The sequence below is a fragment of the Nomascus leucogenys genome, chromosome 4 (genome assembly GCF_006542625.1).
Source record: "Nomascus leucogenys isolate Asia chromosome 4, Asia_NLE_v1, whole genome shotgun sequence".
Lineage (NCBI taxonomy): Eukaryota > Metazoa > Chordata > Mammalia > Primates > Hylobatidae > Nomascus > Nomascus leucogenys.
The window spans coordinates 3,586,696-3,612,461 of NC_044384.1; the positions used below are offsets into that span (position 1 = coordinate 3,586,696).

The 25,766-nt window shown below is 46.4% G+C and overlaps 2 protein-coding genes and 1 long non-coding RNA gene across 4 annotated transcripts in view; 1 reads left to right on the forward strand and 2 right to left on the reverse strand.

Annotated features, from left to right (window-relative positions):
* Nucleotides 1-19,499: 19,499 nt before the first annotated feature.
* C4H18orf65 (chromosome 4 C18orf65 homolog) lies at nt 19,500-20,484 on the reverse strand. Its single transcript, XM_030810068.1, has 2 exons — nt 20,414-20,484; nt 19,500-19,929 (listed from the first exon to the last, which is right to left on the reverse strand). The coding sequence occupies exons 1-2, from the start codon at nt 20,482-20,484 to the stop codon at nt 19,500-19,502; spliced, it is 501 nt and encodes a 166-aa protein (XP_030665928.1).
* Nucleotides 20,485-20,980: 496 nt separating this feature from the next.
* Nucleotides 20,981-25,766, forward strand: part of ZNF516 (zinc finger protein 516) — a 135,744-nt gene continuing 130,958 nt past the window's right edge. Inside the window, exon 1 of one of the 2 annotated variants that reach the window (XM_030810255.1) lies at nt 20,981-21,049. The gene's annotated coding sequence lies outside the window, so the exon portion shown is untranslated. Of the gene's footprint in view, nt 21,050-24,723; nt 24,774-25,766 lie in introns of those variants that run through there. The other variant, XM_030810256.1, reaches the window with a different exon arrangement.
* LOC115834736 lies at nt 22,291-24,577 on the reverse strand. The gene is made up of 2 exons (XR_004029608.1): nt 24,538-24,577; nt 22,291-23,444 (listed from the first exon to the last, which is right to left on the reverse strand). It is a non-coding gene; the product is annotated as an uncharacterized LOC115834736 (long non-coding RNA).

A 25,766-nucleotide genomic window follows, 5' to 3' on the forward strand; every position in this document is an offset into this window, starting at 1 on the left:
ACACCACATTTTCTTTATCCGTTCATCAGTGGATGGACATTTGGCTTGTTTTTACTTTTTGGCTATTATGAATCATGCTGCTGTGAACATCTGTGTACCAGTTTTTGTGTGAATGCATGTTTTCATTTATATTAGGTGTATAGCTAGAAGCAGAATTGCTGGGTCACCTGGTAACTCCATCTTGAACCTTTTGGGGACCTGTCTGACTGTCTTCCAAGTGGCTGCATCATTTTCCATTCCCACCAGCAGTATACGAGGCTTCTCATTTCACCACATCCTTGCCAATCTTGTTATTATCTGCCTTTTGACTCCAGCCAGCCCAGTGGGTGTGAAGTGGTATCTCATTGTGGTTTTTATTTGAATCTCCCTGAAGGCTAATGCTTTTGAGCATGTATTATGAGCTTGTTGGCCATTTGCATATTTCCTTTGGAAAATATCTAGTCAGATACTGGGCCAGGCGTGGTGGCTTACATCTGTAATCCCAGCACTCTGGGAGGCTGAGACGGGTGGATCATTTGAGGTCGGGAGTTCAAGACCAGCCTGGCCAACATGGTGAAACCCCGCCTCTACTAAAAACACAAAAAATTAGCTGGGCGTCGTGGTGGGCGCCTGTAATTCCAGCTACTCAGGAGGCTGAGGCAGGAGAATCTCTTGAACCCAGGAAGCGAAGGTTGCAGTGAGCTGAGATCGTGTCATTGTACTCCAGCCTGGGCAACAAGAGCAAAACTATGTCTCAAAAAAAAAATTGTATATATATGTTATTTCACTGAAGCAAGTGAAAAACTGAAGCTAAATATTCTACAGTGTATGACAGAACATTCATACAGTGTAGTACTACAAATCTGTCATATTTTAATATGGCATGACATCATCGTATGTGGTTAAAGTGAAAAAGTTGCAAAGCAAAACGTAACAAGATCCGTTTTTGTAAATTTTACGTAGATACATATCGTTGCACTCCCATAGTGAAAGATCTGTAGTTCATAGTCCCAGGCACTGGGATTAGGATGAAGCAGGGGCTGAGGCATTCTCTCTTTGTTGTCTACATTCAGGTAATACCTTGTTTTGTTGTGCTTTGCTGTGTGTTTGTGTTTTTGTTTTTAGTGCATTAAGCAAGTCTTTCCTGCATTAAGCAAGTCTGTCAGCGCCATTTTTCTAACAGAGGTGCTCACTTTGTGTCTCTGTGTCACATTTTGGTAATTCTCACAATATTTCAAGCTTTTGCATTCTGTGATGTCCGTTATTATGGTGACCTGTGATCAGTGAGGTTTGTGGTTATGGTCATTGTTTAGGGGCTCCACAAACCGTGCCCATATAGGACCGCAAACGTGAGGGATAGATGTTGGGTTTGTTCTGACTGCTCCGCTGGCAGGCCCGTCCCTCCACTCCTCTGGCTTCCCTATTCTCTGAAACACAACAATATTGAACTTAGGCCAATTAGTAACCCTGCAATGGCCTCTGAGTGTTCAATAAATGTTTTTGTTGACTATATATATATATTTTTTGAGACATGGTGTCACTGCGTTTCCCAGGCTGGAGTACAATGGTACGATCACAGCTCACTGCAGCCTCAACCTCCTGGGCTCAAGCAATCCTCCCACCTCAGTCTTCTGAGTAGCTGGGACTACAGGCGTTGACCACTATGTCTGGCTAATTAAAAATTTTTTTTTTTTTGCTAGAGACAGGGTCTTGCCATGTTGCCCAGGCTGGTCTAGAACTCCTGGGTTCAAGTGATCCTCCTGCCTCAGCCTCCCAAAGTGCTGGGATTACAGGCATGAACCACTGCACCTGGCTACATCTCTGCGTTTAAATCAAAAGCTAGGAATGATTAACCTTAGTGAGAAAGGCATGTCCAAAGCCCAGACAGATCTAAAGGTTGGCCTGTAGTGCCCAATGGTTAGACAAGCTGTGAATGCAAAGGAAGAGTTCCTGCAGCGAATTTAAAGGCGACTCCAGTAAACACATGAATGACAGGAAAGCAGCCTCACTGCTGATAGGGAGAAAGTTGGAGTGGTCTGGATAGAAGATCAAGCCAGCCAGAACATTCCCTTAAGCTTTAGCTGTTACAGAGCAAGGTCCTAACTGTCTTCACCTCTGTGAAGTCTGAGAGAGGTGAGGAAGATGCAGAATAAAAGCTGGAAGTCAGCAGAGATTGGTTCATGAGGTTTAAGGAAAGAGGCCACCTCTGCAAGGTGAAGCAGCAAGTGCTGATGGAGAAGCTGCAGCAAGTTACCCAGAAGATCTGGCTGAGATCATTTATGAAAGTGGCTCCACTAAACAGCAGATTTTCAGTGTAAACAAAACTGCCCTATATTGAAAAAAGATGGGCCGGGCATGGTGGCTCATGCCTGTAATCCCAGCACTTTGGGAGGTGGAGGCGGGCAGATCACGAGATCAGGAGATCGAGACCATCCTGGCTAACACAGTGAAATCCCGTCTCTACTAAAAATACAAAAAATTAGCCAGGCGAGGTGGCAGGTGCCTGTAGTCCCAGCTACTTGGGAGGCTGAGGCAGGAGAATGGCGTGAATCCGGGAGGTGGAGCTTGCAGTGAGCCGAGATTGCGCCACTGCACTCCAGCCTGGGTGACAGAGCGAGACTCCGTCTCAAAAAAAAAAAAAAAAAAAAAAAAAAAAGAAATACATTCTGTAAGGCCATAGCTGCCATAGATAGTAATATATCTGATGGATTTGGGCAAGGTAAGTTGGAAACCTTCTGGAAAGGATTCCCCATTCTAGAATACTCATGATTCATGGAAGGAGGTCAAAATATTAACAGGAGTTTGGAAGAAGTTAATTCCAACCCTCATGCATGACTTGGAGGGTGGGAATTAACTTCAAGTTCAAGACTTCAGTGGAGGAAGTCACTGCAGACATGGTAGAAATAATGAGAGAACTCGAATGAGAAGTGGAGCCTGAAGCTGGGACGGAATTGCTGCCATCTCATGGTATAAATTAAACAGATAAGGAGTTGCTTCTTATGAATGAACAAAGAAAATGGTTTCTTGAGATGGAATCTACTTCTGCTGAAGATGCTGTGAAATTGTTGAAATAACAACGAAAGATTTAGAATATTCCAGAAACTTAGTTGATACAGCTGGGTCAGAGTTTGAGAAAATTGACTTAATTTTGAAAGACGTTCTAGGTGGGTAAAACACTATCAAACAGCCTTGCATGCTACAGAGAAGTCCTTCACAAAAGGAAGAGTCAATTTATGTGGCAAACTTCATTGTTGTCTTATTTTAAGAAATTGTCACAGCCATCCCAACCTTTGGCAACTGCCACCCTGATCAGTCAGCAGCCGTCAGCCTCCAGGCAAGTCCCTCCACCAGCAAAAAAATTACAACTCACTGAAGGTTCAGACGGCTGTTAGCACTTCTTAGTAACAAAGTAATTTTTAATTGAAGTATGTACATTAGTTTTTTAGAGACTATGCTATTGCATACTTAATAAACTACACTATAGTGTAAACATAACTTTATATGCACTGGGAACCAAAAACATTTGCGCGACTCATTTTGATATTTGCTTTATTAGGATGGTCCAGAGATGAACCTGCAATGTTTCTGAGGTATGCTTTTACTTATGTATGTTTGCATTAATTAAAATGGTCATGTATTACTTCTATAACTTAAAAAAGTTTAAATTACCCAACTGCATAAAATCATTTAATCTGGTGTCTTTTAAAATTCAGGACCTAACTATATTTTCTTTCTTTTTTTTTTTTTTTTTTTTTGAGAAACAGAGTCTCACTCTGTCACCCAGGCTGGGGTGCAGTGGTACAATCTCTGCTCACTGCAATCTCTGCCTCCCTGGTTCAGGGGATTCTCCTGCCTCAGCCTCCCGACTAGCTGGGACTACAGGTGCATGCCACCACTCCCGGCTAACTTTTGTATTTTTAGTAGAGGCAGGGTTTCACCATGTTGGCCAGGCTGGTCTTGAACTCCTGACCTCAAATGATCCACCCACCTCAGCCTCCCAAAGTGCTGGGATTACAGGCTTGAGCCACTGTGCCTGGCCAGACCTAACTAGATTTTCAAGTTTTTTCCTATAATTATTGGTTTACCTTATAAGGTCATAACGTTTTTTTTTTTTTTTTTAGATATAGTCTTGCTCTGTTGCCCAGGCTGGCGTGCAGTGGCGCTATCTCAGCTCACTGCAACCTCCGACTCCCGGGTTCAAGTGATTCTCCCGGCCTCAGCCGCCCGAGTAGCTGGGATTATAGGCGCCCGCCACCACGCCTGGCTAATTTTTGTATTTTAGTAGAGGCAGGGTTTCAGCATGTTGGCCAGGCTGGTCTTGAACTCCTGACCTCAAGTGATCAACCCGCTTCTGCCTCCCAAAGTGCTGGGATGACAAGTGTGAGCCACTGAGTCCAGCCTTATTCTTCAAGCCAATTTTGGTAGTTTATATTTCTTTCTTTTTTTTTTTCTTTTTCCTTTTTTTTCTTTTTCTTTTGAGACGGAGTCTTACTTTGTCACCAGGCTAGAGTGCAGTGGCATGATCTCAGCTCACTGCAACCTCTACCTCCCAGGTTCAAGGGATTCCCCTGCCTCAGCCTCCCAAGTAGCTGGGATTACAGGCATGCGCCACCACGCCCGGCTAATTTTTTGTATTTTAGTAGAGACGGGATTTCACTACTTTGCCAAGATGGTCCTCGATCTCCTGACCTCATGATCCGCCTGCCTCGGCCTCCCAAAGTGCTGGGATTACAGGCATGAGCCACTGCGCCCAGCTGGTAGTTTATATTTCTTAAAATAATTTTAGAAACATTTGTTTTTAAGCGTATTGGTATAAACGCGTTATTCTTTTATAATATAAAAATATTTTTATATTATTTATTCCTACTGATTTATTATGTTTATTCTATTTTGTTCTATTGTTTAGACTTGACAAAGTTTATCTGATAATTTACTTATTAAAATAAATAGCTTTAGATTTTATTGTTCAACTGAATGATTATTATTTCTATTTATTTCATTAAATTGTGTTTGAAAAATAAATGTGGATAACTGTTGATAACTTCTGCTGACATCAACTTCTGTTATTAACTTCCTGAGTTGAAACCCTCATTCATGTATTTTATAATAAGTGAATTATTGTTTAAGACTTTTCTGGGTTTCGCTTTGGCAAATCCCATATATCTGATACCTAGATCCCTCATTTATTTTTTCTCTAAATACTTTCTAATTTCTGATTGACTTTTTTCTTGTCTTAAAATCTTTAAATTTATAGGTAAATAGGTATTTTAAATGTAAGGTATTTTAAGTTTTTGCTCAATTTTTTTCTTTCCACTTTTTATTTCAGGTTCAGGGCATCAATTTTTTAATTACTCTTTTTTTAGTGAAGAGTTTGCTATTTTCTTATTGTTAATTCCTAGTTATTTGTCTTGTGGTTTAGAACAACGCCTTCATGGTTTCTGCACTTAGGAATTTGTCAGTAAGTTCTCAGGGTCTGCTTTTAAGTAACTGCTTCATGTGTATTTGCAAGGAGACTGTATTCTCTCTTCATGAGCAATAGTATTCTGTGTTTTATTAGCTGAAGCTTACTCATTGTTATTCCCAGCTATTTTTGCATACTTAATCCATTATTTCTGTTAGATGTGAAAGTCAATTAATATAATTGATGATTTGTCCACTTTTGTCTTAATACTTATTAGCCTTATATGGTGTTGTTTTGGGGTTTTTTGAGACAGGTTTTACTCTGTTGCCTATGCTGGAGTGTGGTAGTGTGATCATGGCCTACCGCAGCCTCAAACTCTCAGCCTCAGGTGATCCTCCCGCCTTAGCTTCCCAAGTAGCTGGGACCACAGGCATCTGCCACCATGCCTGGCTAAGTTTTGTATTTTTTGTAGAGATGAGATTTTGCCACATTGCCCAGGCTGGTCTTGAACTCCTGGGCTGAAATTGATCCACCCTCCTCGGCCTCCCAAAGTGCTGGGATTACAGACATAAGCCACGGTGCCTGGCCTCTGTATGCCTTGAAGCTATAGTATTAGCTAAATAAATGACCATAACTTTAATCTTCTTTTAATTTCATCAACACGAGCTGTCTTATTTCTTTCCATCACGCATTCTGTTTTGCCTGTGGTTTATACTATCACGTTTTATTTGTATTTGTTAATATTGCCTGGTGTCTCTCGTTTTGTATTCACTCTTCTTGTTTTGTTTCAGGGTTGTCTCTCATGCAGAGCATATAACTAGATTTTAAAGCTAGTCTTAGAGCCTTCTGATTTATCACCAATGTGCTTTAACTTATTCTGCAACTGTGTTTCTATTTACCACGATTCCCTCAAGTTTTTTTTTTTTTTTTTTTTTGAGACAGAGTCTCACTCTGTGGCCCAGGCTGGAGTGCAGTGGCGCGATCTCGGCTCACTGCAAGCTCCGCCTCCCGGGTTCACGCCATTCTCCTGCCTCAGCCTCTCTGAGTAGCTGGGACCACAGGCGCCCGCCACCACGCCCGGCTAATTTTTTTGTATTTTTAGTAGAGACGGGGTTTCACCGTGGTCTCGATCTCCTGACCTCGTGATCTGCCCGCCTCGGCCTCCCAAAGTGCTGGGATTACAAGTGTGAGCCACCGCGCCCGGCCCCCTCAAGTTTTTAATAAACTTTTCTTCTTATTTTTCCTAGTTGTTACTCATAATTTTTAAACTCATATATTCAGACTTTCTGTCAATGTCCAGTATTAACAAACTTTTCCGTTTTCCATCCAACAAAAATAAAAATCTTATTGTGCCTTTTCTTTCTCTTCTTGTTTTCAGACTATGGGGGATTGCCATCCTAGATAGTTATATTTTCACAACCAACACCTATTTAAATGGGGCAATACGTTTTCCTGGTTTCTTTCCTCACTACTTTTTTTTCTATCGGTTTTCTTTTTTAAAATATATATTTTATTGGCCACGCTTGGTGGCTCATGCCTGTAATCCCAGCATGATTTGGGAGGCCAAGGCGAGCAGATCACGAGGTCAGGAGATCGAGATCATCCTGGCTAACACAGTGAAACCCTGTCTTTACTAAAATACAAAAAATTAGCCGGGTGTGGTGGTGGGTGCCTGTAGTCCCAGTGACTCGGGAGGCTGAAGTAGGAGAATGGCGTGAACCCGGGAGGCGGAGCTTGCAGTGAGCAGAGATCACGCCACTGCACTTCAGCCTGGGCGAGAGTGAGACTCTGTTTAAAAAAAAAAAAATATATATATATATATATATATATATATAAAATTCCCAATTTCCTCTAGTCTGGAGTTCAGAAGAATTCTAGGCCCCGAGGTTGCTCAAACAAAACTTGATGAAAGGAAAGGAAAGTGTTGCAATCCTGCATATTGAGGGGGTTTCCCTCCTCCAGGCCGCAGGTACCGAGGGGCCGCTAGTGTCTGGAATGGCATGCAGACCAGTCTCAGGCCTGCAAGGACAGAAGGATGGTCGCCAGGACAGGTCCCTGCAGCAGAGCAAGGGGAAGTTCACTTCTGCTTCCACAGTGCTCAGAACGGGCCTTTCAAGGAAGGATCCTATGAACGGAGGAGGCACCTGCTCGTGGTGGGGGAGCCTCGCTCACCCGGACACTGGCCAGTGCTCTCTCAAAACTCACTCATGGGAGCGACATCGGCTCCTAGCCCCGTGAGTGACAGTGTTTTTGCACATTGTGGTCAGTCAAGTGGCTCCACCAAGGAGGAGCAGAAAGAGCTGAGTGTGGGGGCCCAGGGGTCTCGCTACGGTCTGCGGTGCTGTCTTCGTTCTCTAAAATCATGTCTTCTTCATCTCTGCTGAAGCCTTTGCCTCTGTCTTCAAGATACTCCCATCTCTCCCATCTTAAAACAACCATAATAGAAGACAGAAGTCCATCATCCCAAGACCCTTGGAAGTATAGCTCTGAGAGTCCGCTGACCCCATCACCCGCTTTCTCCGTGGCAGGGCTCTGGTGGCTGCTGTTTGCCCTTTGAAGCTACTTGCCTGCAGCCCCTGCCACGTCCTTGTTGGTGAATTGAACAGAAGCGCCACCGTCCGCTCCCCAACTGCCGCTTCTGTGGCATCTGACACTCGTGGCCACGTCTTCCAAGGTCTTTGAGGAAAAGCCAGTGAGAGTCACGTCTCCCGGTGAACGTCTCTCCTGACCTCCCAGATTCCCAGCAGCTCTTCCTTGTGCCTCCCCAATCTCCTCCGGAGACACCCCTTTCTTCACCTGTCTGTGAGACAACTCAGGATTTTGATCTGCAGGTTGATTATCTGACTTCCTGACTCTCTGCCACCACACCCTTCTCCTCAGTGAGAGGAGAAAGCAATTGTTACAACGTATCTGTTTCAAAGGGCAGAGCACTCTTTAAAAACACATCTGACTGTGTCTTCTCTTGTTCAGAGCCCATCTGTGGCCGCTGGCCGTACTTCTGGCCGTGTTGCCTCTTCAGTTTCGGCCCCAGCCCCTCGGTGATCTGACCTTGGCTCTCTCTCACCATCGCACACTCCCCTCTCCACCTGCACCGTCCCCGCCACTCACTGGGCTCACAGACTGGTGAGGAAGAGTACAAAGCAAACCACCATTTCAGCACAGGTTTAGGTTGTTTTCAGTGAAAAGAAATGGAAATCCATGAATAAAATGGCTAAAACAATAAGGAAAATTCGTTAAAGTCCAGTGGAGGTTTTCTGTTCCAAGCTGGGTGACATTGGTGGCTTCAGAACCACATTTTCCTCCCCTCTTTTCCCTCCGCCTCCTGGCTGGCTCCCTGGGCTCCCTCTCCCCTGGGGTGGCACAGCCACTGGCATCCTGCCCCCACATTACTGCTGCTCCCAGTGACTGGCCCCAGGACTAGCCAGTCACCATTTCCCCACGTGGGATTCCTTTTCTCCACAAGAAGACCCCTTGCTAGAAGCCCCCTGTCCCACCCCAGCCAACTTTCCCTGCTGTCCCCTTGCCATAATTACATCATATGGATGTATCTACTCCAAATGCTGGCAGGGCAGGGGCTGGGAGTCCGGGGCTGGGACAACTGCATTGGCTTAGATCAATCTCGCCTCCTCCTTTTGCGAGCTGGGGCTTTAGTCCACATTCCTGCAGCCATTGGCCATGCACAGTGGACACCATGCAGGTGCAAGCAGGAGTGACCCACAGGGTCCATGGTAGATATTTCAGCCAATAGGACAGGGGCAGGCATAGTGCTGTGGGACCTGTGCCTGGGGTTCTAGTCAAAATCCAATGCTTGGCAAGGTCCCCTGGCCTAGTACAAAATCTGTGCAGGCCTGGTAACCTCCTTGCTGGCTGAGACACTGTCTGCACCGAGGAAGCCTCGGGCCTAGCACCATGGCTCGCAGGGAATCTGAATTCAACAAATACCCGTATCAGCTGAATGAATGAATGACTGGTTCTCTGTTCATCTTATGTGTCTAATATTATCACTGTGATAATGCCAAGTGCCATGACCATATCAAAATTAACACTTTAGCCTATATGACTGGTGGTTTTACTGGCACTACGCACAATCAATGTTCCTTGTGTTCCTTTAACCTCTTAAATATTGTTTAACATGATTCATTATTTGGAGACTGCTAAACTTATAATCACGCATGCAACTGACATTGGTCGATTAAGCTGAGTCCATCCAGGAATTGTCACAGATTTGCAGTTTATCACCGATACGTTTCACAAGAAAATCTTGGTTAGCGAATCATCATTCTTATTAAAATTTCTCCGTGTCCATTATATCAGGGGATTTAGAAATTATACATCATTGCTCAAGACATTGTTCTGCCTTGATTTCATCATACAGCAGGGTGAAACTCATAAAGCCTGTAGGAAAGCTCCTTACAGTACATAGAGGGGGAAGATAGATTTTAAGAACTATACTCTGAGACACATAATTTTTAAAAACATGTATGGATTCAAAACCATTCAAAACCAATTGACTGTGACATGTAAGAAACAGAACAACTTTGCCATGAGTTTTAAACTTGTAAATGGTGTGAAAAATTCTGAGCCACTTCCTTTTGCTGTTGTGAGCAGTTAAAGAGAATAAATGAGAAAACACTTCAAAATAGTACATGTGATTATTGTAAGTCCATAAAATAGACCCTCCTTTCCTATTTCAGAAGGAATATTGTGGTCACCTGTTCTGCACAGTGGGTATGAGGACACATAAACTCATACAAACACCACCACTCTGGTCGCTGGAAGATTAGACGTTTCAAAAATTAATGCACTCATTTTTTTTTGTCTTGTAAATAATCATGGATAATTTATTGTTCCCATCTTCATATCTATGGCACCGTCTACATGTTATCTTTGAAAATGGGCATCTTCATACACGAAAGAGAGAAACAATTGTGTAGATGTATAACTCTGTCCTTATGTGGACATCACATTTTGGAAATCACTTTTTGGTGCAGTATTTTAAACATTTTCAATCAGAATGTGTTTTTTACTTGGTTTCTATATTTTTTCTTAGCATGCTAGATAACCAGGCTTTTTCCAGTCCCCTTAGATGGATGAGCAGTGTTAACTTTATTCTCTGCCTAGGTTAATCAAGAGCAAAGAGGTACTGAAATGAATAGGATGTTCACACTATTAGCTGCCCTGCAAAATTGCAGTTTCTTGTCAAAATTGGACAAGAAAGGGTGATGTAATATTGCACAATAACGTCCCATGGTGGGAGAGAAGGACATTATATAAAATGAAAATAATATTGTTATAGGTCCTTGCAAAGCCAACTTCAGTTTTTGAAATTCTTTTTATGGCATTTGGTAATTTGAAACAAAGTTTCATCAAAGTTTTTAATATAGGAGTATGTGTGCACACTGTTGTATTTAAAAATAAGATGAAATTTCCTAGCATTGAAAAAGTGAGAATAGTTTAGCAGTTGTCTATATAATACTGCATGAATATAGCCTTTTTATTAGACTTTTTTGTATTGCTCCAAAGAAATGTTTTCTACAAGTGGAAATATTAGTAAAATCATATTATCAAAGAAGGTTTCCTAAAGAATACAAGACCCAGAATTTTGTTATAGAAGTTTATTATTAGTTTGCCTAATATTTCTTCTCTGCTCCATTGAAGTGAAGTCCCAATATAAAAAACCGGATAAGCTCAATTGCAAGTTCAAAAAAAAAAAAAAGTTAGATGTGGGGGAGGGGTGGGGCTGTGGAATATTGTTTTTCCCGCTATGTAAGGATGGGGTAATTGATTTTCTGGAAATAAAGAAACATATAGAAAATTGGCTGTGCTTAAGGCTTCCTTTTCATTTTTACTAATACCCTGAATTTACTGAGGTAATAGAACTCAGAAGCCAACGAGGGAGAAGAAGAAAAACAACCGTCCAGCAGCTCTTTCTGTTGGCCCACTTTCACAAACAGCCTGCCCAGCACTACAGGGAGACCCCGGGGCGAGTGGCAGCCCCTCCTCTTTGGATTTCCTTGCTTTTGTAAATTTGTCAGTCCATCCATGAACTTTGTTTGAACAGAGTTTGGTACTTAATGGATGATTGTATTGTATTGTAACTCACAGTGTAACACATCTTTTCTGTATTTATTTTAAAGAAAGGCTTTCTAGAAGCCAAAGGGCTTAAGCTGTAGGAAATAAAGAAGCGAGAGTGCCCGTCCAGGTCCTGCACACGCTGCATCTCACTCAAATGCCTTGAAGTCCACACCCCAGAAGTTTCTGCACACCAAGGAGCCTGTCCAGAGGCCTCCCTCTCTTTTCCAGAGGCGCAGGGCTAGTTAGCTTTGGAATTTAACGGGGGAAGAGCAAAGTGCTGACAAGTTCTGTGCCAGGAAGCCTCTGGGCTCATGTCTGTCTGTTGAAACCCAAGTACTGCCCTACAGGGGCCCTGCCTCGGAGTAGACAGGGCACCTTGGGAGGAAGAGGCAGGCTGCAGTCACAGGGGAAGAGCATGACTAGGTCTTGAGTGAAAACAGTTTGTAAACATTCACACTTTGAGGTGTGAATCTCAGATTCTGCTAGGCATGGCCATACCAAGGACACTCTGAAAACAAACTCAATTTAAAAATCTGCGGGAGAAAGGAATGGTTCTAGAAATGACTTCCATTTCAAGAGTATTAGCACAATTAGAGATGACTTTTTATGCCTTCAGATATTTTAAAACGTCTTAAATTAACATACAGTTTTATAATATTGATGCTATCAACTGCTATTTGGGGAGGGGGCCTGTGCTATTAAGAAAATAACTTACATTTGCTCATACTAGTATAGTACAAAAACAGTTTTAAATGATTTTCACATTTAAATTTTTCTCATTAAAATAACTGTGTGATTCCCATTTTGCAGATAAAGTAATTGCTATAAATTCTCAGTCAGTTATGGGTTGACAGTTTTTGTCTCCAAATCCTTATGCGGCATACTGTCAGAATTTATTTGGTGACACTATCATTGTGAACAGAGTCCATTACACTCTCATTTCACAGACAGCACAAATCTTGTAAAGCTAGTGCTTCCGTCTTTGCTTTGGGTACTAGGAAGCTCAGGGGAACATTCTGCCGCTTCTGACAATTCAAAGGATGACTAGACATGTATCCACGTGTGCTGGTGTTAAGACTGGTTGAGCTGAAATTGATCCTGATCTTTCTGTTTTTCCACTCTTATTATTCCTGACCTCATTCCTCCCACTGCTGAAGCTTTTCTTTTGTATTATATATATATATATATATATATATATATATATATATATTATTTTTTTTTTTTTTTTTTTTGAGGCGGAGTCTAGCTCTGTCGCCCAGGCTGGAGTGCAGTGGCGCGATCTCGGCTCACTGCAAGCTCCGCCTCCCGGGTTCACGCCATTCTCCTGCCTCAGCCTCTCCGAGTAGCTGGGACTACAGGCGCCCGCCACCACGCCCGGCTAATTTTTTTGTATTTTTAATAGAGACGGGGTTTCACCGTGGTCTCGATCTCCTGACCTCGTGATCCGCCCGCCTCGGCCTCCCAAAGTGCTGGGATTACAAGCGTGAGCCACCGTGCCCGGCCTGTATTTTATATATTTTTTAAAGCCAGCTCAACTCCTTCGAGAAACCAAATGAAACATTTGCATGGAGATTCTGTCTCCACCAGCTAGTTAGTAGGTATTCTTGCACAAATAGGTAACACATTTTAGGTGTGTGGAAGACTAACGACACTTCGTGATAAGTGGCAAATGCCAAAGTGCATGATGACATAAACAGAACCCGAAGTTGCATAGCTTACACAAGCGCAAATGACCAATAAGCAGAAGGAGAACTGGACATGAGAGTGTGTGACAAGTTCCTAAACATATTGTGAGAAAACACATATTTGGCCCTGTCCGTCTATAAAATTATCTTTAAAATAGCCAGGGCTGTGGTGTTTCGGCTGCGTACAGCTCAGTGTAGGTGGATGTATGGGTTGGCATCATGGTCGAGGCTGTTTCTAAATCCATGGCTGACGTTCGCCAGCTCTGTGAGATGGGCGGGACTGTGAACTCTGGGTCTCTCCTTCAGCATCTGCCAAATGGGATAATAGTGGCACCTACCTCATGGGCTATTGTGATATATTAAGTGACATAAAATGTAAGCTCTTAGGAAGATTCCCTACATAATAAGCATGTAATACATACTGCTTTTAAAATGAGCACTTGGCCGGGCGCGGTGGCTCACGCCTGTAATCCCAGCACTTTGGGAGGCCGAGGCAGGCGGATCACGAGGTCAGGAGATCGAGACCGTGGTGAAACCCCGTCTCTACTAAAAATACAAAAAATTAGCTGGGCACAGTGGCGGGCGCCTGTAGTCCCAGCTACTCGGGAGGCTGAGGCGGGAGAATGGCGTGAACCCGGGAGGCGGAGCTTGCAGTGAGCCGAGATCGCACCACTGCACTCCAGCCTGGGTGACAGAGCGAGACTCCGTCTCAAAAAAATAAATAAATAAATAAATAAATAAAATAAAATGAGCACTTGATCTAGTGCCTGGCTTACAGAGTAAATGTGGAATAAATAAGTAAATGCACAGATATGAAAAATTAAGATTTAGAAGTTTCTTAAACTTTTGTCATTTTGTAAATGATGACTGCCTGCCTGAAATATTTTTTTAGATTTTCAGTGTATAAAATGTTTTAGCCATCTCGTATCACTTCCCCATGTTTTCCTTTTGTCACTTACCATAATGCTGTCATGAAAAACAAAAGTGCACAAAAGTGTGAGAATCTATACAATTTACTCACTCAATTAGCGTGATCAAACTATTTGTCTCTTTACAAAAATTCCATTTTGATCCCCCAAGTTTAACTTAGTGCCATTGGTTTAACATCTGTTTGGTGCACATCAAAACACCTCTGTCTGTTCTAAAATGGAATGCTTCAGTCATGCCCAGAGACCCATGCCTGTCCTAGTTCAGTCCCCAGAAAGATGAATTCTCTTAATGAAGGTTTTTCCTTGGGGCCAGGAAGCTTGAGGGTGCCTTAGTGCTCGGCCACGTTCATGAACCCATCTCAAGTGCCTGACCTGTCAACCACTCTGTTTCTTTATATTGATTGTAATTTTAGTTTTCTGATTTTTAGTATGCCTGGGCGTTACATCTTTTCTCCTTCTTTTTTTAAAATTATTTTTATTTATTTTTTATTTTTTAGATGGAGTCTCACTCTGTCAACCCAGGCTGGAGTGCAGTGGCACGATCTCGGCTCACTGCAACTTCTGCCTCCCTGGTTCAGGCAATTCTCCTGCCTCAGTCTTCCAAGTAGCTGGGACTATAGGTGCCTGCTACCACGCCTGGCTAATTTTTATATTTTTAGTAGAGACGGGGTTTCACCGTGTTGGCCAGGATGGTCTCGAACTCCTGACCTCAGGTGATCCACCCACCTCGGCCTCCCAAAGTGCTGGGATTACGGGTGTGAGCCACCGTGCCCGGCCCCTCCTTTCTTTTTTTTCTTAAAGTCATCTGCTTGTAAGTCGTAAATAAGTTCTGAAAATACTAACCAGAGAGAATTTAACACCACTTTGGCCATAGGGTGGCTTCATGTTGTTAGAGTTTCCTTTTGGGAAGGAGGTAAGGCTTTCTGTCATATTTCTTTTGAAGCTTACAAGGTGAGAAAAGACAAAGACAGCCAAATAAGGAAATCAATCATTTTAGGTAACAGAAGAAAAATTCTTGAGAATTGTTTTTGGTGAAATTATAGTCACTCTATTTATTTATTTATTTATTTAGAGATGGAGTCTTGCTCTGTCGCCCAGGCTGGAGTGCAATGGCGCCATCTCGGCTCACTGCAAGCTCTGCCTCCCGGGTTCACGCCATTCTCCTGCCTCAGCCTCCCAAGTAGCTGGGACTACCGGCGCCCGCCACCACGCCCAGCTAATTTTTGTATTTTTAGTAGAGATGGAGTTTCACCGTGTTAGCCAGGATGATCTGGATCTCCTGACCTCGTGATCTGTTCGCCTCGGCCTCCCAAAGTGCTGGGATTACAGGCGTGAGCCACCGCGCCCGGCCTGTGGTCACTCTATTAATCAGTTTTTTCTAAAAGTTCTCTCCTGCATGTACAATCTATGTGTCTTTAAGACGGGCAAAATTGTACCTAGCTACATGCTACAACATGGATGGGCTTGAGGGCATTATACTAAAAATTAGCTGGGCATGGAGGCGCACGCCTGTAGTCCCAGCTACTTGGGAAGCTGAGGCAGGAGAATCTCTGGAATCCGGGAGGCGGAGGTTGCAGTGAGCTGAGATCGCACCACTGCACTTCCAGCCTGGCGACAGAGCTAGACCGCGTCTCAAAAAACCTGGCGACAGAGCGAGACTCCGTCTCAAAAAAAAAAAAAAAAAAAAAAGGCTACAATGGTAAATTTTATATTATATGATTAAAAAGTCCCTCGCCCACCCCCGCCAAAGTTGTGGCTGGCCTCTCCATCAACAAAATGTTCCTTAATTATGACAACTCATTCAGATGCTGACCACTTCTTTTCTTATGGTTCTGTTTCTTACACCAGCGAACCCCCGAATGCCAAGGCGGCTTTCCTTCGAACTGTATCATGTATGTGTCAAATGAGATCTCACGCAAAGGTCTTCCCTACTCAGTTTCATTACAAGTGTACCTAGCCTACCCACAGTGAAGGAGATATTGCTGGTTCCCTTATTTCATTTTCAGTTCCCTTAGAAAAGTTTGCATAAACATGCACATGTAATCAGTTATGCATGGTGAGCCATAATGAGCTTTGGGGGCAGAGAAAGTCAATGGTTTTGCTGTTGTAAGAAAGTGTGGTGTTAATAGGTCACAACCTATCTGTTAAGTAATTAACATACTGTAGGATTATAAGAAAAGGTAATACGAAACACAAGTCCCTTTCTTCCTTAACATGGGCAATCTTTCAAAAGAGGAATCTTTATTGAATTTGTCTTTCCTTAAATGAATTCTGGTCTGTGGCCTAGTTCCTTTTATTCTTCAAACCGTTCTCAACCACATCTGTGGAATTCTGTATCAGCAATTGTGAAGCCAGCTGTTGCTGAGAGTCTTTTACTTAAGTTGAAATTAAGAACAGATTTGAGGGTCGTCTACCTGCTGTGAAGTCCTGATGGAGTTACCAAAAAAACTGCAAATGGTGAGAAAATGTGACTGCAGTTGCTTGAACTGCTAGTACATTTTCTACAATGCTTTCTCCTCCATTGCAAAAATACCGTAACTCTGTGATCCAAGATTGTTATTTGTTAATGTCGTCTTTATCATTATTCTAAATATATGAACAAAAATCAGTAAGAGGAAAATCTATGCTGCAATAACAATAGTGTATGGGTCAGCAAGGGTTTTTTTTCTGTGTGGAAAACAAGGATAGATTGTTAACAATGCTGGTTCTGTGGGAAAGTTCTTAAGATTTCTGCTACTGGGAAAATGAGTAAGGCGTTCTCTGTCCCACAAACGGGTGCATTTTGCATCCAATCTTGAGGCGATGCTTTGTGGATTATTCAGCAAACTAGAAATTCAGGCATACTACCTGTTGAAGGCATCCTTAGACTTGAATACAGAAAAGGGAGGAACAAATTTTCACAAAAGTGTTTCAAGCAACGTATAAGTCTCAACCATGATTAAACCTAAGTCACTGTCAGTTTGACCTCAAATAAAATACCCCACAAGAGAAAGCTCGGTAAGAAGCCATCTTAGTGTAAACACGGGAGACTCTGGGCGTAGATCACATTAGAAGTGATTTCTTTTGTGTGTGTGTGTGTGTTTTTAAGAAATGTGTACAATAACTGAGACAGTTTCCTAAATTAAGATTTAAAATATTCTGTTAACTTCAGATTTAAGCAGTCTGAAACCACTTCATAGAAGACTCTATTTAAAATATAATCATAATTTTGCCACACCATCCACGAAGGGGATTATCCTATGTTAAATTACATATCCATAAACCCTTGCTGAAGGACTGTTTCTTCCTTTCTCCATATTCAAATGCAGTGTATTCTCTGAATTTTTTAGTTCCATGAAAAGGAAAGATTTTAGGGAAAAAAAAAACCCAACACATTAGGATTGGTGTAATATTTTTGAAACCATCAGTGATTAAATAAATAGCCAATTTCCATTTATACACAAAATAGTTACCTATTCCAAACAGTACAAAGGGAGTGAACAGCTCTACTCCTAAAACAGTCTTTACCTAGGAATACTTGTTGATAATTTAAACAAATTTATCCCTAATGCACTCTGAAATCTCTACATTTAAGTTAGTTCAGAAAACAAAAGATTACTCCTTGACTTAGTTGCATAATATAATTCTTTCTCAGATATAATTTAGACAATCCTAATACATTTACACAAAGATAGGGTTAATATTATTTACTAACGAGTAGCACACCCAACTGTCTAATCAGAGCACTTAAATTTTTGAGCATGAATATTTAATATGTATTTTTTAGTTTGTTTTCGATTTTATGCTATAGTATAGACAGTTTCACTTCCAGCTTTCAGGCACTCAAGGCCTTTTTTTTTTTTTTGCGGGGGGCGGAGTTCTTTTTGGTTTTTACTCTGAGCTATTTTTTTAATGGAAGTCCTCGAGAACGTTTCTAATCTAAACATCCTCAATCACTCCATAACCATTGAACACCATTTCATCACACGTTGAAAGGAGTGGAGTCCCAAAGGCTGAACGAATAATTCATTAGACAATAGCAAGGGAAAATGCTTTCTTTCCCCCATTTATTTCATTAACCAAAATTATTGTGTGTTATAAAATTACAAATAGAGTGTGGGAGGGGGAAATGAAGAGGTTAGTGAATGGGTACAAACATACAGTTAGACAGAAGTAGTTCTAATATTTGATAGCAGACTAGAGTGACTACAGTTAATAACAATAGAATGTGTATTTCAAAATAGATAGAAGACAGAACTTGAAATGTTCCCAACGCATAGAAACAATAAATACCCCAGGTGATGAGTACCCTAAGCGCCCCGACTTGATCATTACAGATTCTACGCTTGTAACAAATACACGTACCCCATACAGGTGTAAAATATCACGTCAATAAGAGAAAACAAGTAGCCAAAATCAACCATTAATATTCAACCATTAATACTGCTGACTTTGCTCCATCCAAATACTATAATTTACTTAAACATTTCAAAATAGGAGAAGCTCTCCTGGGCCATTCCTGGGGCAAACAGTGTCCTTAATTCCTAATGGTTACTTTTAAGTGTTTGAAGCTATTAAAACAGTTGAAATGTTGGCAATGCTAAATATGGTTACAGGAATAGTATGGAAACTTGTATTAAACATTTTATTTTTGTACCTTTTTTTTGTGTGTGGAGTGAGCTAGGAATAGTGCATTGACAAATGAACAACCACTGACTTGTGTACAATCAATGTGAACACGTTTCAATTGTCAGTAACAAAATGATGCTGGCCCTCCAGCTGCCATTTTCTAGGTCTGCTACACCAGACACCAGGGCTTAACTCTTGCCCATCCATCAAATTACGCTCTCAGATTTCGCATGCACTGTAGATAAATGTGTAAGAAAGGAAATCGTTTAAAAGCACAATATTATTGTAGACAGACAATGCCCTGAGTGAAATCACATGTGGGTGACTTAAGGCAGGGCCCTAAACCGGCTAGAAAAAGGAAGCAAGTCATGAACAGTTTTATGTGGAGGGGTTTGGAAGTCTTGATCACCATTCAATGATCTACCTTGTCCATTTTCAACACATGGAAATTATTAGTGCAAGATTGTACTTTTAAATAGACCCAAGAATGCAGATGAATGTAGGTTTATAGGACTGACTCATATTCATTCCAAAATCCTACCAAAAAGCTATTAAAGTGTCAAGTCTTCAAATTTTAATCTTTGTTGTTACCTACACGTATGTAATAATATGTGTATACAAGCTATTTACAGCTTTGTAATTAACTGAATTTGGGGATACTTTCTTTGTGCATTTTCAGTGTACTGAAATGAATGGTGGGCACGTCAACACTTTTCGGTGAATCAGACTTAAATGTGATTGCGGAAGAATACATCCCACTTAGGCATTCATGCTGAAGCCAGCAACAATTGTCCGTGACCTTTAACACGCCCGCTCTCCAAATCAGTGCAGATCGTTAGTGACACGAAGCTTGTATTTTAGGACTCGCGGATCCTTCATAGCAGAGGTTCTCCCTGTCTTTCTGCCTGACTCCCCCCCGCGCCCCGACCTCGACACACCCCCCCTCCCACCCCCCAGAAACATCACACATGCAGAATGGCCCCGCGTCTGATCTCCAGCTTTCGGGCACAAGCGCCTCCCTTTGCAGCGCGTCTGGAGTAGTTTCTTTTGTAAACGCCCTAAGGTGGGGAGGGCCGCGGGCTGCGAGTGTGAGGCGCAGAGGAAGACGCCGCCGCGGAGGTAACCGCCAGGATTGCAGCGCTGATTGCTACGCGGAGCCAAGTTGGGCGTCTTGGACGGAATCCACCTCCACTGCGGAGTTATCACGAGGAGAAGGAGAACAATATGGCCAGGAGCGTGGTGGGAGAAGCTACTGTTACCCCTCCGCGGGCCGCCGCTCCCCGGGTCTACGTCACCGGCGGTGAAGGGGCGCTCGCCCTCGCTAGCTCCGACCCGCCCCTCCCCTCCCCCGCCCCCGCGCGCCCTCCCTCCCCTCCCCCACCCCGGCCATCCCTGCCCTGTAACAGGAGAGCATTTTGGAGTCAAATTAGGATTTCTAGTCCCAGACTCAACTTTATTACAACTAACTACTGCTCCTGGGGAGTAGGTGAGGTGAAGAAGTTTTAAGAACAGAAAAATAAGAGTTGAACTTTCAAGGCCACCAGTAAACAACCCCTTCATTTTTAAATGGCCATGTGGCAGAGCCGCTGTTTGAAGTCTTTCCAGCGGGACCTCTGTGACCCTTGATTCAGGACTTAATGTATTGATCCTGCATCTGAACACCCCCAGAGGCATTTACCAGGAAGTTCAGTGACACGCACACGCTACGCCGTGTGTAATGCACACGCACCTGGGACCCCCGAAGGGGTGTCCCCATTTCGGTCCAGATGGGGCGCAGTGCCCAGGTGCCTGCCGGCGGGACCCGCATCCCGAGCACGTCTGTACGTATGGATGCGCGTGTGCGCGCGGAAACGGCCTCCGGGAGCCGGGGCTGCCGCAGCCTTAGACCTTGACGAGGGGCGACCACTGGCCGCTGGAATCGTGATTCAGTGCTATTAGGAGAGGAATTGGCTGTGTCTGAGTCACTGCAAGCCTCCAGACTGTCCCCGCAGTGTGGCAGAACTTTGTGCTGATGAGACAATAGTGGAGTGTGCGTTTCCTACAGGGCAGACCATTCCCAGGCTGGGGGAAGCCTCCAGCCTGCGCCGGGCCGTGGGCGTCCGGCCCCCTCCCCGTGCCGCGCAGCCCCCCGAGCCCGGCCGGCGCCGGGGCCCCCGCGGGGCGAGCGCGTCCCGGGCGCGCGCGGGCGGCGCGAGGAGGGGGCCGGGCGCGTGGTGGGCCCCGCGCGCCCTCGCGCGTCCCCCGCGCCCGGGCGCAGCTGGCGCGGTCGGTCTAGTGCAGCGCTCGGCTCCGCGCCGCGGGCGCTCGGCTTCACCTTCAGATGCGCGGGGCGTGCGCGTCCTCCTCCCCAGGCCCGCCGCCTCCCCGCCAAGGTAGGGGCCGCGGGCGGGGGGAGGGCTGCGCCGCAGGGGCCGCGGACGGGCGGTGGGCGCGGGGCCCGGAGCCCCGACGTGCCCCGGACTCTAGTGTGCGCCGCTGGGGGTGGGGGGGAAGCGCTGGGGGGGGGTGCGCCGGGGAGGGGCCCCCCGGGCGCGAGGAGGGGCCCCCCGGGCGCGGGGAGGGCTACTTGGCTTTCCGTGTGGGTAGTTGCTCTGCTCTGCAATTCCAGGATAGGGGAAGATGCAACTTCGGGCGGCGGGGCGAGCGCCCGGGAGGTGGTTTTTACCGCAGTGGAGGGGCGGGGTGGGGGCCGGGGTGGGAGCGCGGAAGAGGCTCTGGCTTTGTACACTTCGTCAAAGGCGACGCGGGAGGAGGGGAGCTCGGATGCTCTCTCCATCCATTAGGAGACAAAGAGCAAATTGCCTTACTTTAAAGTAAAACGCTCCGGCTAATGAAGGTGGGTGATGGGGCTGCGGGCCCGAGGAGCCGCTTCAATTATTAAGGGTTTGGCGGATGGGATCGATGCCTGTGGGCACCGCGCGCTGCTGCCTAGGGGACGTGTTTGCGTGGAGGGGGGGGTGGCCTTGTTTTTTACGGCCCCCTCCCCGGCTGCCTGCCAGTCTGCTGGGAGCTTCTAAGTGACCGTAACATTAAAGAAGTGAGAGGTCCTGGAAGGGAAGTTCGGGCGGGGGTGGGGGTGGGGGCGAGGGTCTGGCATCGACTCGGAGAGGGGTGGGCAGGGACTCCTTGGAGCTGCGCCCCGCCGGGTGCGGGTAGGGGAGGCCTCGGTGGCGAGATGAACCTGGGTGTATGAAGGAAGAATGCGGTGGGGTGTGTGTGGTTGGGCGGGAGGTGGGGGGAGGCGCCTCCGCTGCCATTTCCAGGGAGAACTAACAGACTGAATAGTTACGATCAGTATTTAGATTAAACCGCCTCAAGTTTTAAAGAAACTTTGTATGAATAAGTTTGTTAAATGGCAGCCGAGTGGGGTATTTAAAAGCAGCAGTTTGTGTGCGGTGAGGAAAGTCAGTGGACCCCCGCAATTAGGGACCAGAGGGAACCAGCCTTTTATCCGAAAAATGTGGGTCTGTAAGTCAGCCCCTTCTATTATCAGCGTTAATAAGCTTCCCGCAGCAGACCGGGAGCTCTGGGGGCTGTGTGTGTGTCTTACTCATTCCGCTGATAAAGAGTCACTGGGTCTCCGGGTGTGCAAAGATCAACTTGCGCAGCCCTCTTTTTAAATATATCCATTCTGTGCTTTATTTAATCCAGATGCACAAAAAGCCATTTGCTGCTGCATTGTTGGTTTACATTTTTTGAAAAGGCGACTGGTGTAACCTGTGGAATTTGAAATGCAAATAAGAGCCTGTGGGAGTAAAGGCAGAACAGATCAGCATTTATAAAGTGGGAAAGATTTAATGTCTTTGAAATCATTGCAGGGGAAGAAACTGGAGGGGGAGTGTGATTTTTCAGGGAGTGAATTGTGACGTCAGGTCTTTTTGGAAAAGATGTTATTTTTAAGGTCTGAAACCCGGGTAGGTAAAGTGCTTACAGGAAAAACAGATTACAAGATTAACATCTGTTAACATGATCGTTTATCTCCAGCCAAAAATAGGTCAGTTCTTTCTTAAGGAAACACGATTGCTGGCGCATGCTTAAATAGTAAAATCAAAACGGCGAGTTCATAAATTAGGAACGAGCGTTTGTTACCATCTGACCTGTGAAGAAACATTTTTTAATTTCGAGATCAATGGAAGGTCAAAGTCCCTTTTCGGTGTAGAGAGCAACTCTTTCCCCAGCGTCGGCCTCCGCCCCCCCCCCCCCCGCGGAATGACCCTCCTTCTTACTCGGAGCTCCCTTTCCGCCTCCACTCCCTTCGTTAATTTCCCGTTCTATCCTTTGTGGAAGTACAAAATATATTTAAATGGATATCGTCTGACGCCTCCCTCCTTAAAGAAGGCAAACTCTGCGCAGATGGCTAACTTTCAGAGCTCTGCTGTTGTTTTACCATTAAATGAAACGGTAGGGAGGAGAGGAGAAAAAAAAAAAAGGAAACAGCTTTGCGAAGTCTCCCTGCCCCCTGGGCGTGAGTGACGGCTCTGCTGGCCAATCCGCAGCGGCTTTCTCCATCCCGGAGGTAATTTGGGGTGTGAGTGTGTGAGCGCGCGCGCGTGCATGAGTCCATGTGTCTGCACACTGTGAAGTCTGGCCAGCCCCGCGCATCCGCAGGCTTCTGCATTTACACAGATGTGTGATGTAGACGTGGACACGCTTTTATTCGAGTCAGTTCGGCTACATGGGCACGCAGCAGCCCCCATGGAGCGCCTCCCCCTCCGAACGTTCTGTGAAGCGTGGGATTTAGAAGCACTTTCGGATTCAGGTCGGAACCTGCAGAAGGGGAAGAAAAGAGGAGGGCTGTGATTGTTTCTCAGCAACTGGGGACTCGAAACGTGCGGTTTCTTCGGCCTTGGTGCCCGGGCAGGCGCGCTCTGGTGCGTTTTTGGTCCAGATGATGATGGAGCCCACTCGCCTGGGCAAAGCGAACTGAGAACGCGGATTGCTGAAACTGATGTGAACTCCGTAGAAAAGTGAAGGGCAGCAAGTGTCTTCCAACTTCCCATTTTATTTTCTCACTGGGAGTTGATGCTTAGTCCCTGGCAAATTCTAGAAGGTGAAGCGCTCGTGGCTAAAGTTTGGCTGCCCACCCGCCTCTTGAACGTTGCGCCCTGGCTGCGTCTGCCCCGCACAATGGGCGTATTCACGGGCACAGCCCGTCACCGGCCACCCCACGCTTGCAGCTGACTTACTGTGGCACTGACTTTCCCAGGAATATCGGTAGTGATGTGTGTGGCTCGCGTAGTACGCACCTCGGGAAGCGTACGGACCCGACCTGAGCCGAGCAGCATCTCCGTGTAAATGTTGGAGACGCGGTGTCTTCCGGGAGCACCGCGGGGTTGCTGCGCTTCTGTACCCACCGGGATGGGGATGATGCAATGGAGAAGTTAAGGACCCACGTGCCCACTTCCTCCCCGGAGACCCCTGCAGGCAGACCCCTGGGAGGGACTTCGTTCATGCGCGGGTGTGCCCGGCCACCAGGCCGCGCAGAGGTCACCCGAGGGTGCGTGGGCGACCTTCGTCCTCCCCTTCTGCAGGCACCTAACTCGGTTACGAGGTAGCGTCCGACCCCGCGCCTTCCCTCCCACTCGGGCCATTTCCGCCCCCCAGCCCGAGTTCCACCCGATGCTGCTCCTCCCCAATCTTAGGAGCTGGCGGAACCGGGACTGGGCAGCCCTGGGAGGTGTCGTTGGATTAAATCATTCCTATTTCGGTGTGTCTGAGCAGCAGCAGCGCTGGGGCGCTACTGGGGGACCTGGGGCGCTACTGGGGGACCTGGGGCACGCGCAGCCAGGGGCCGGGGGCCGGGGGCGAGAGCGCAGGGCGGCCCTGTGGGTTGGGGGCGGGTCGGGGCGGGGGGACTCACCTGCCCGCCCCGGGGTGGGGGCGGTGGCGGCTTGTTGCTGGGCTGCCAGGAGGAGGGCTGTGGGCGGGGCGGGAAGGGGCGGAGAAGCACGGGGAGGGCCTGGCCCGCCGCCCCCGCCCCCTGGCGCCCGCCCCCCGCCCCCGTCATGTGGAGCGGACGTCACACGCCTGCACTGTAACCCAAGAAGTGAAAGAGACGGACCCACAGCCCAACTTCGCACCATAACAAAGGCGGGGGTCTGTGCGGGCCGGGGGGCGGGGGCGAGCGGGGCGGGTGGGGGGAGCCGGCGGGGGCGGGAGCGAGGCCCCGAGGAGGAGAGGGGGCTGCGGGGGAAGGGCAGGCCGCGGGGTTGAGGGGAGCGAGCGGATGGGGGTGTGGAGGGCCGGGGCCGGGGCCGGGGCCGGGGAGGGGGGCGGGTCCGGCCCGGAACTGGGGTCTGCGCGGGGCTCCGGGCCGGGCCAGGCGGGGGTCCACGCGGCGGCGTGGACCCGGCTCCGGGGGCCGAGGCGCGGCGGAGGCCAGGTAATTGGTTTCTATTTTAAACTTCACTTTGTTCTGGCGGAGGTGGGGCGGTGGGAAAGGCGTGGCCCCGAGGACGATTACATAAGTGTTCACACCTGAACCGGTCCTGCGCCCGCGAGCGGATTTGGGGTGGGAGTCGGCGGTGGGCACCCGGGCTCGGGGCGCCTCGCGAGGGGCTGCTGCGTGGGGGTTTTGTGTCCTGCGTGTGTGACCTCACAGTGTCTCGGCGGTAAAGAGGCCGGGGATGGCTCTGTGGACTGCCTGGGAAAGCCCAGATGTGCCCGTGGGCGTTGGGCTGGCCTTCCAGGGGTGTCCCCTGCGTAACAAAGGACGGAGCCCTTGGACCCTCCGGTCCACTCGCCGTGCTGGCTTAACCAGCAAGTCACAAAAAGGAACTTTAGTGGGGATCCTACTTAACACATACAGCAGAAAGGCATTGCCCCCGTCAACCTGCCATGCAGTCTCGAATCTTGATTGAAGGTGATTTAAAAGCTGAGTGATGTACGTTCACCATGGGGCTATGGAGTAAATACTATTAAAGATAATGACCCGAGTAGATGCGAGGATGGTTAGCCTCTCAAAAGGAGCTTTTTCAGCTTATTTTAAAAACCACCCTATTAATATGATTGAAGTATTTTGGTTTAGGGATGTGTTACTTAAAAGAGCTAGGCATGCATTTGTTATTTGATAGGATACTGGCTTCTGCC

Bases quoted from the DNA above. Each gene is read 5' to 3' on its own strand.
- C4H18orf65 (XM_030810068.1), bottom strand. From the start codon at position 20,484: ATGCGGGTCCCGCCGGCAGGCACCTGGGCACTGCGCCCCATCTGGACC. The intron at 19,930-20,413 runs GTCCCAGGTGCG...GAGGGGTAACAG, and splicing joins ATGGGGACACCCCTTCGGGG to TAGCTTCTCCCACCACGCTC.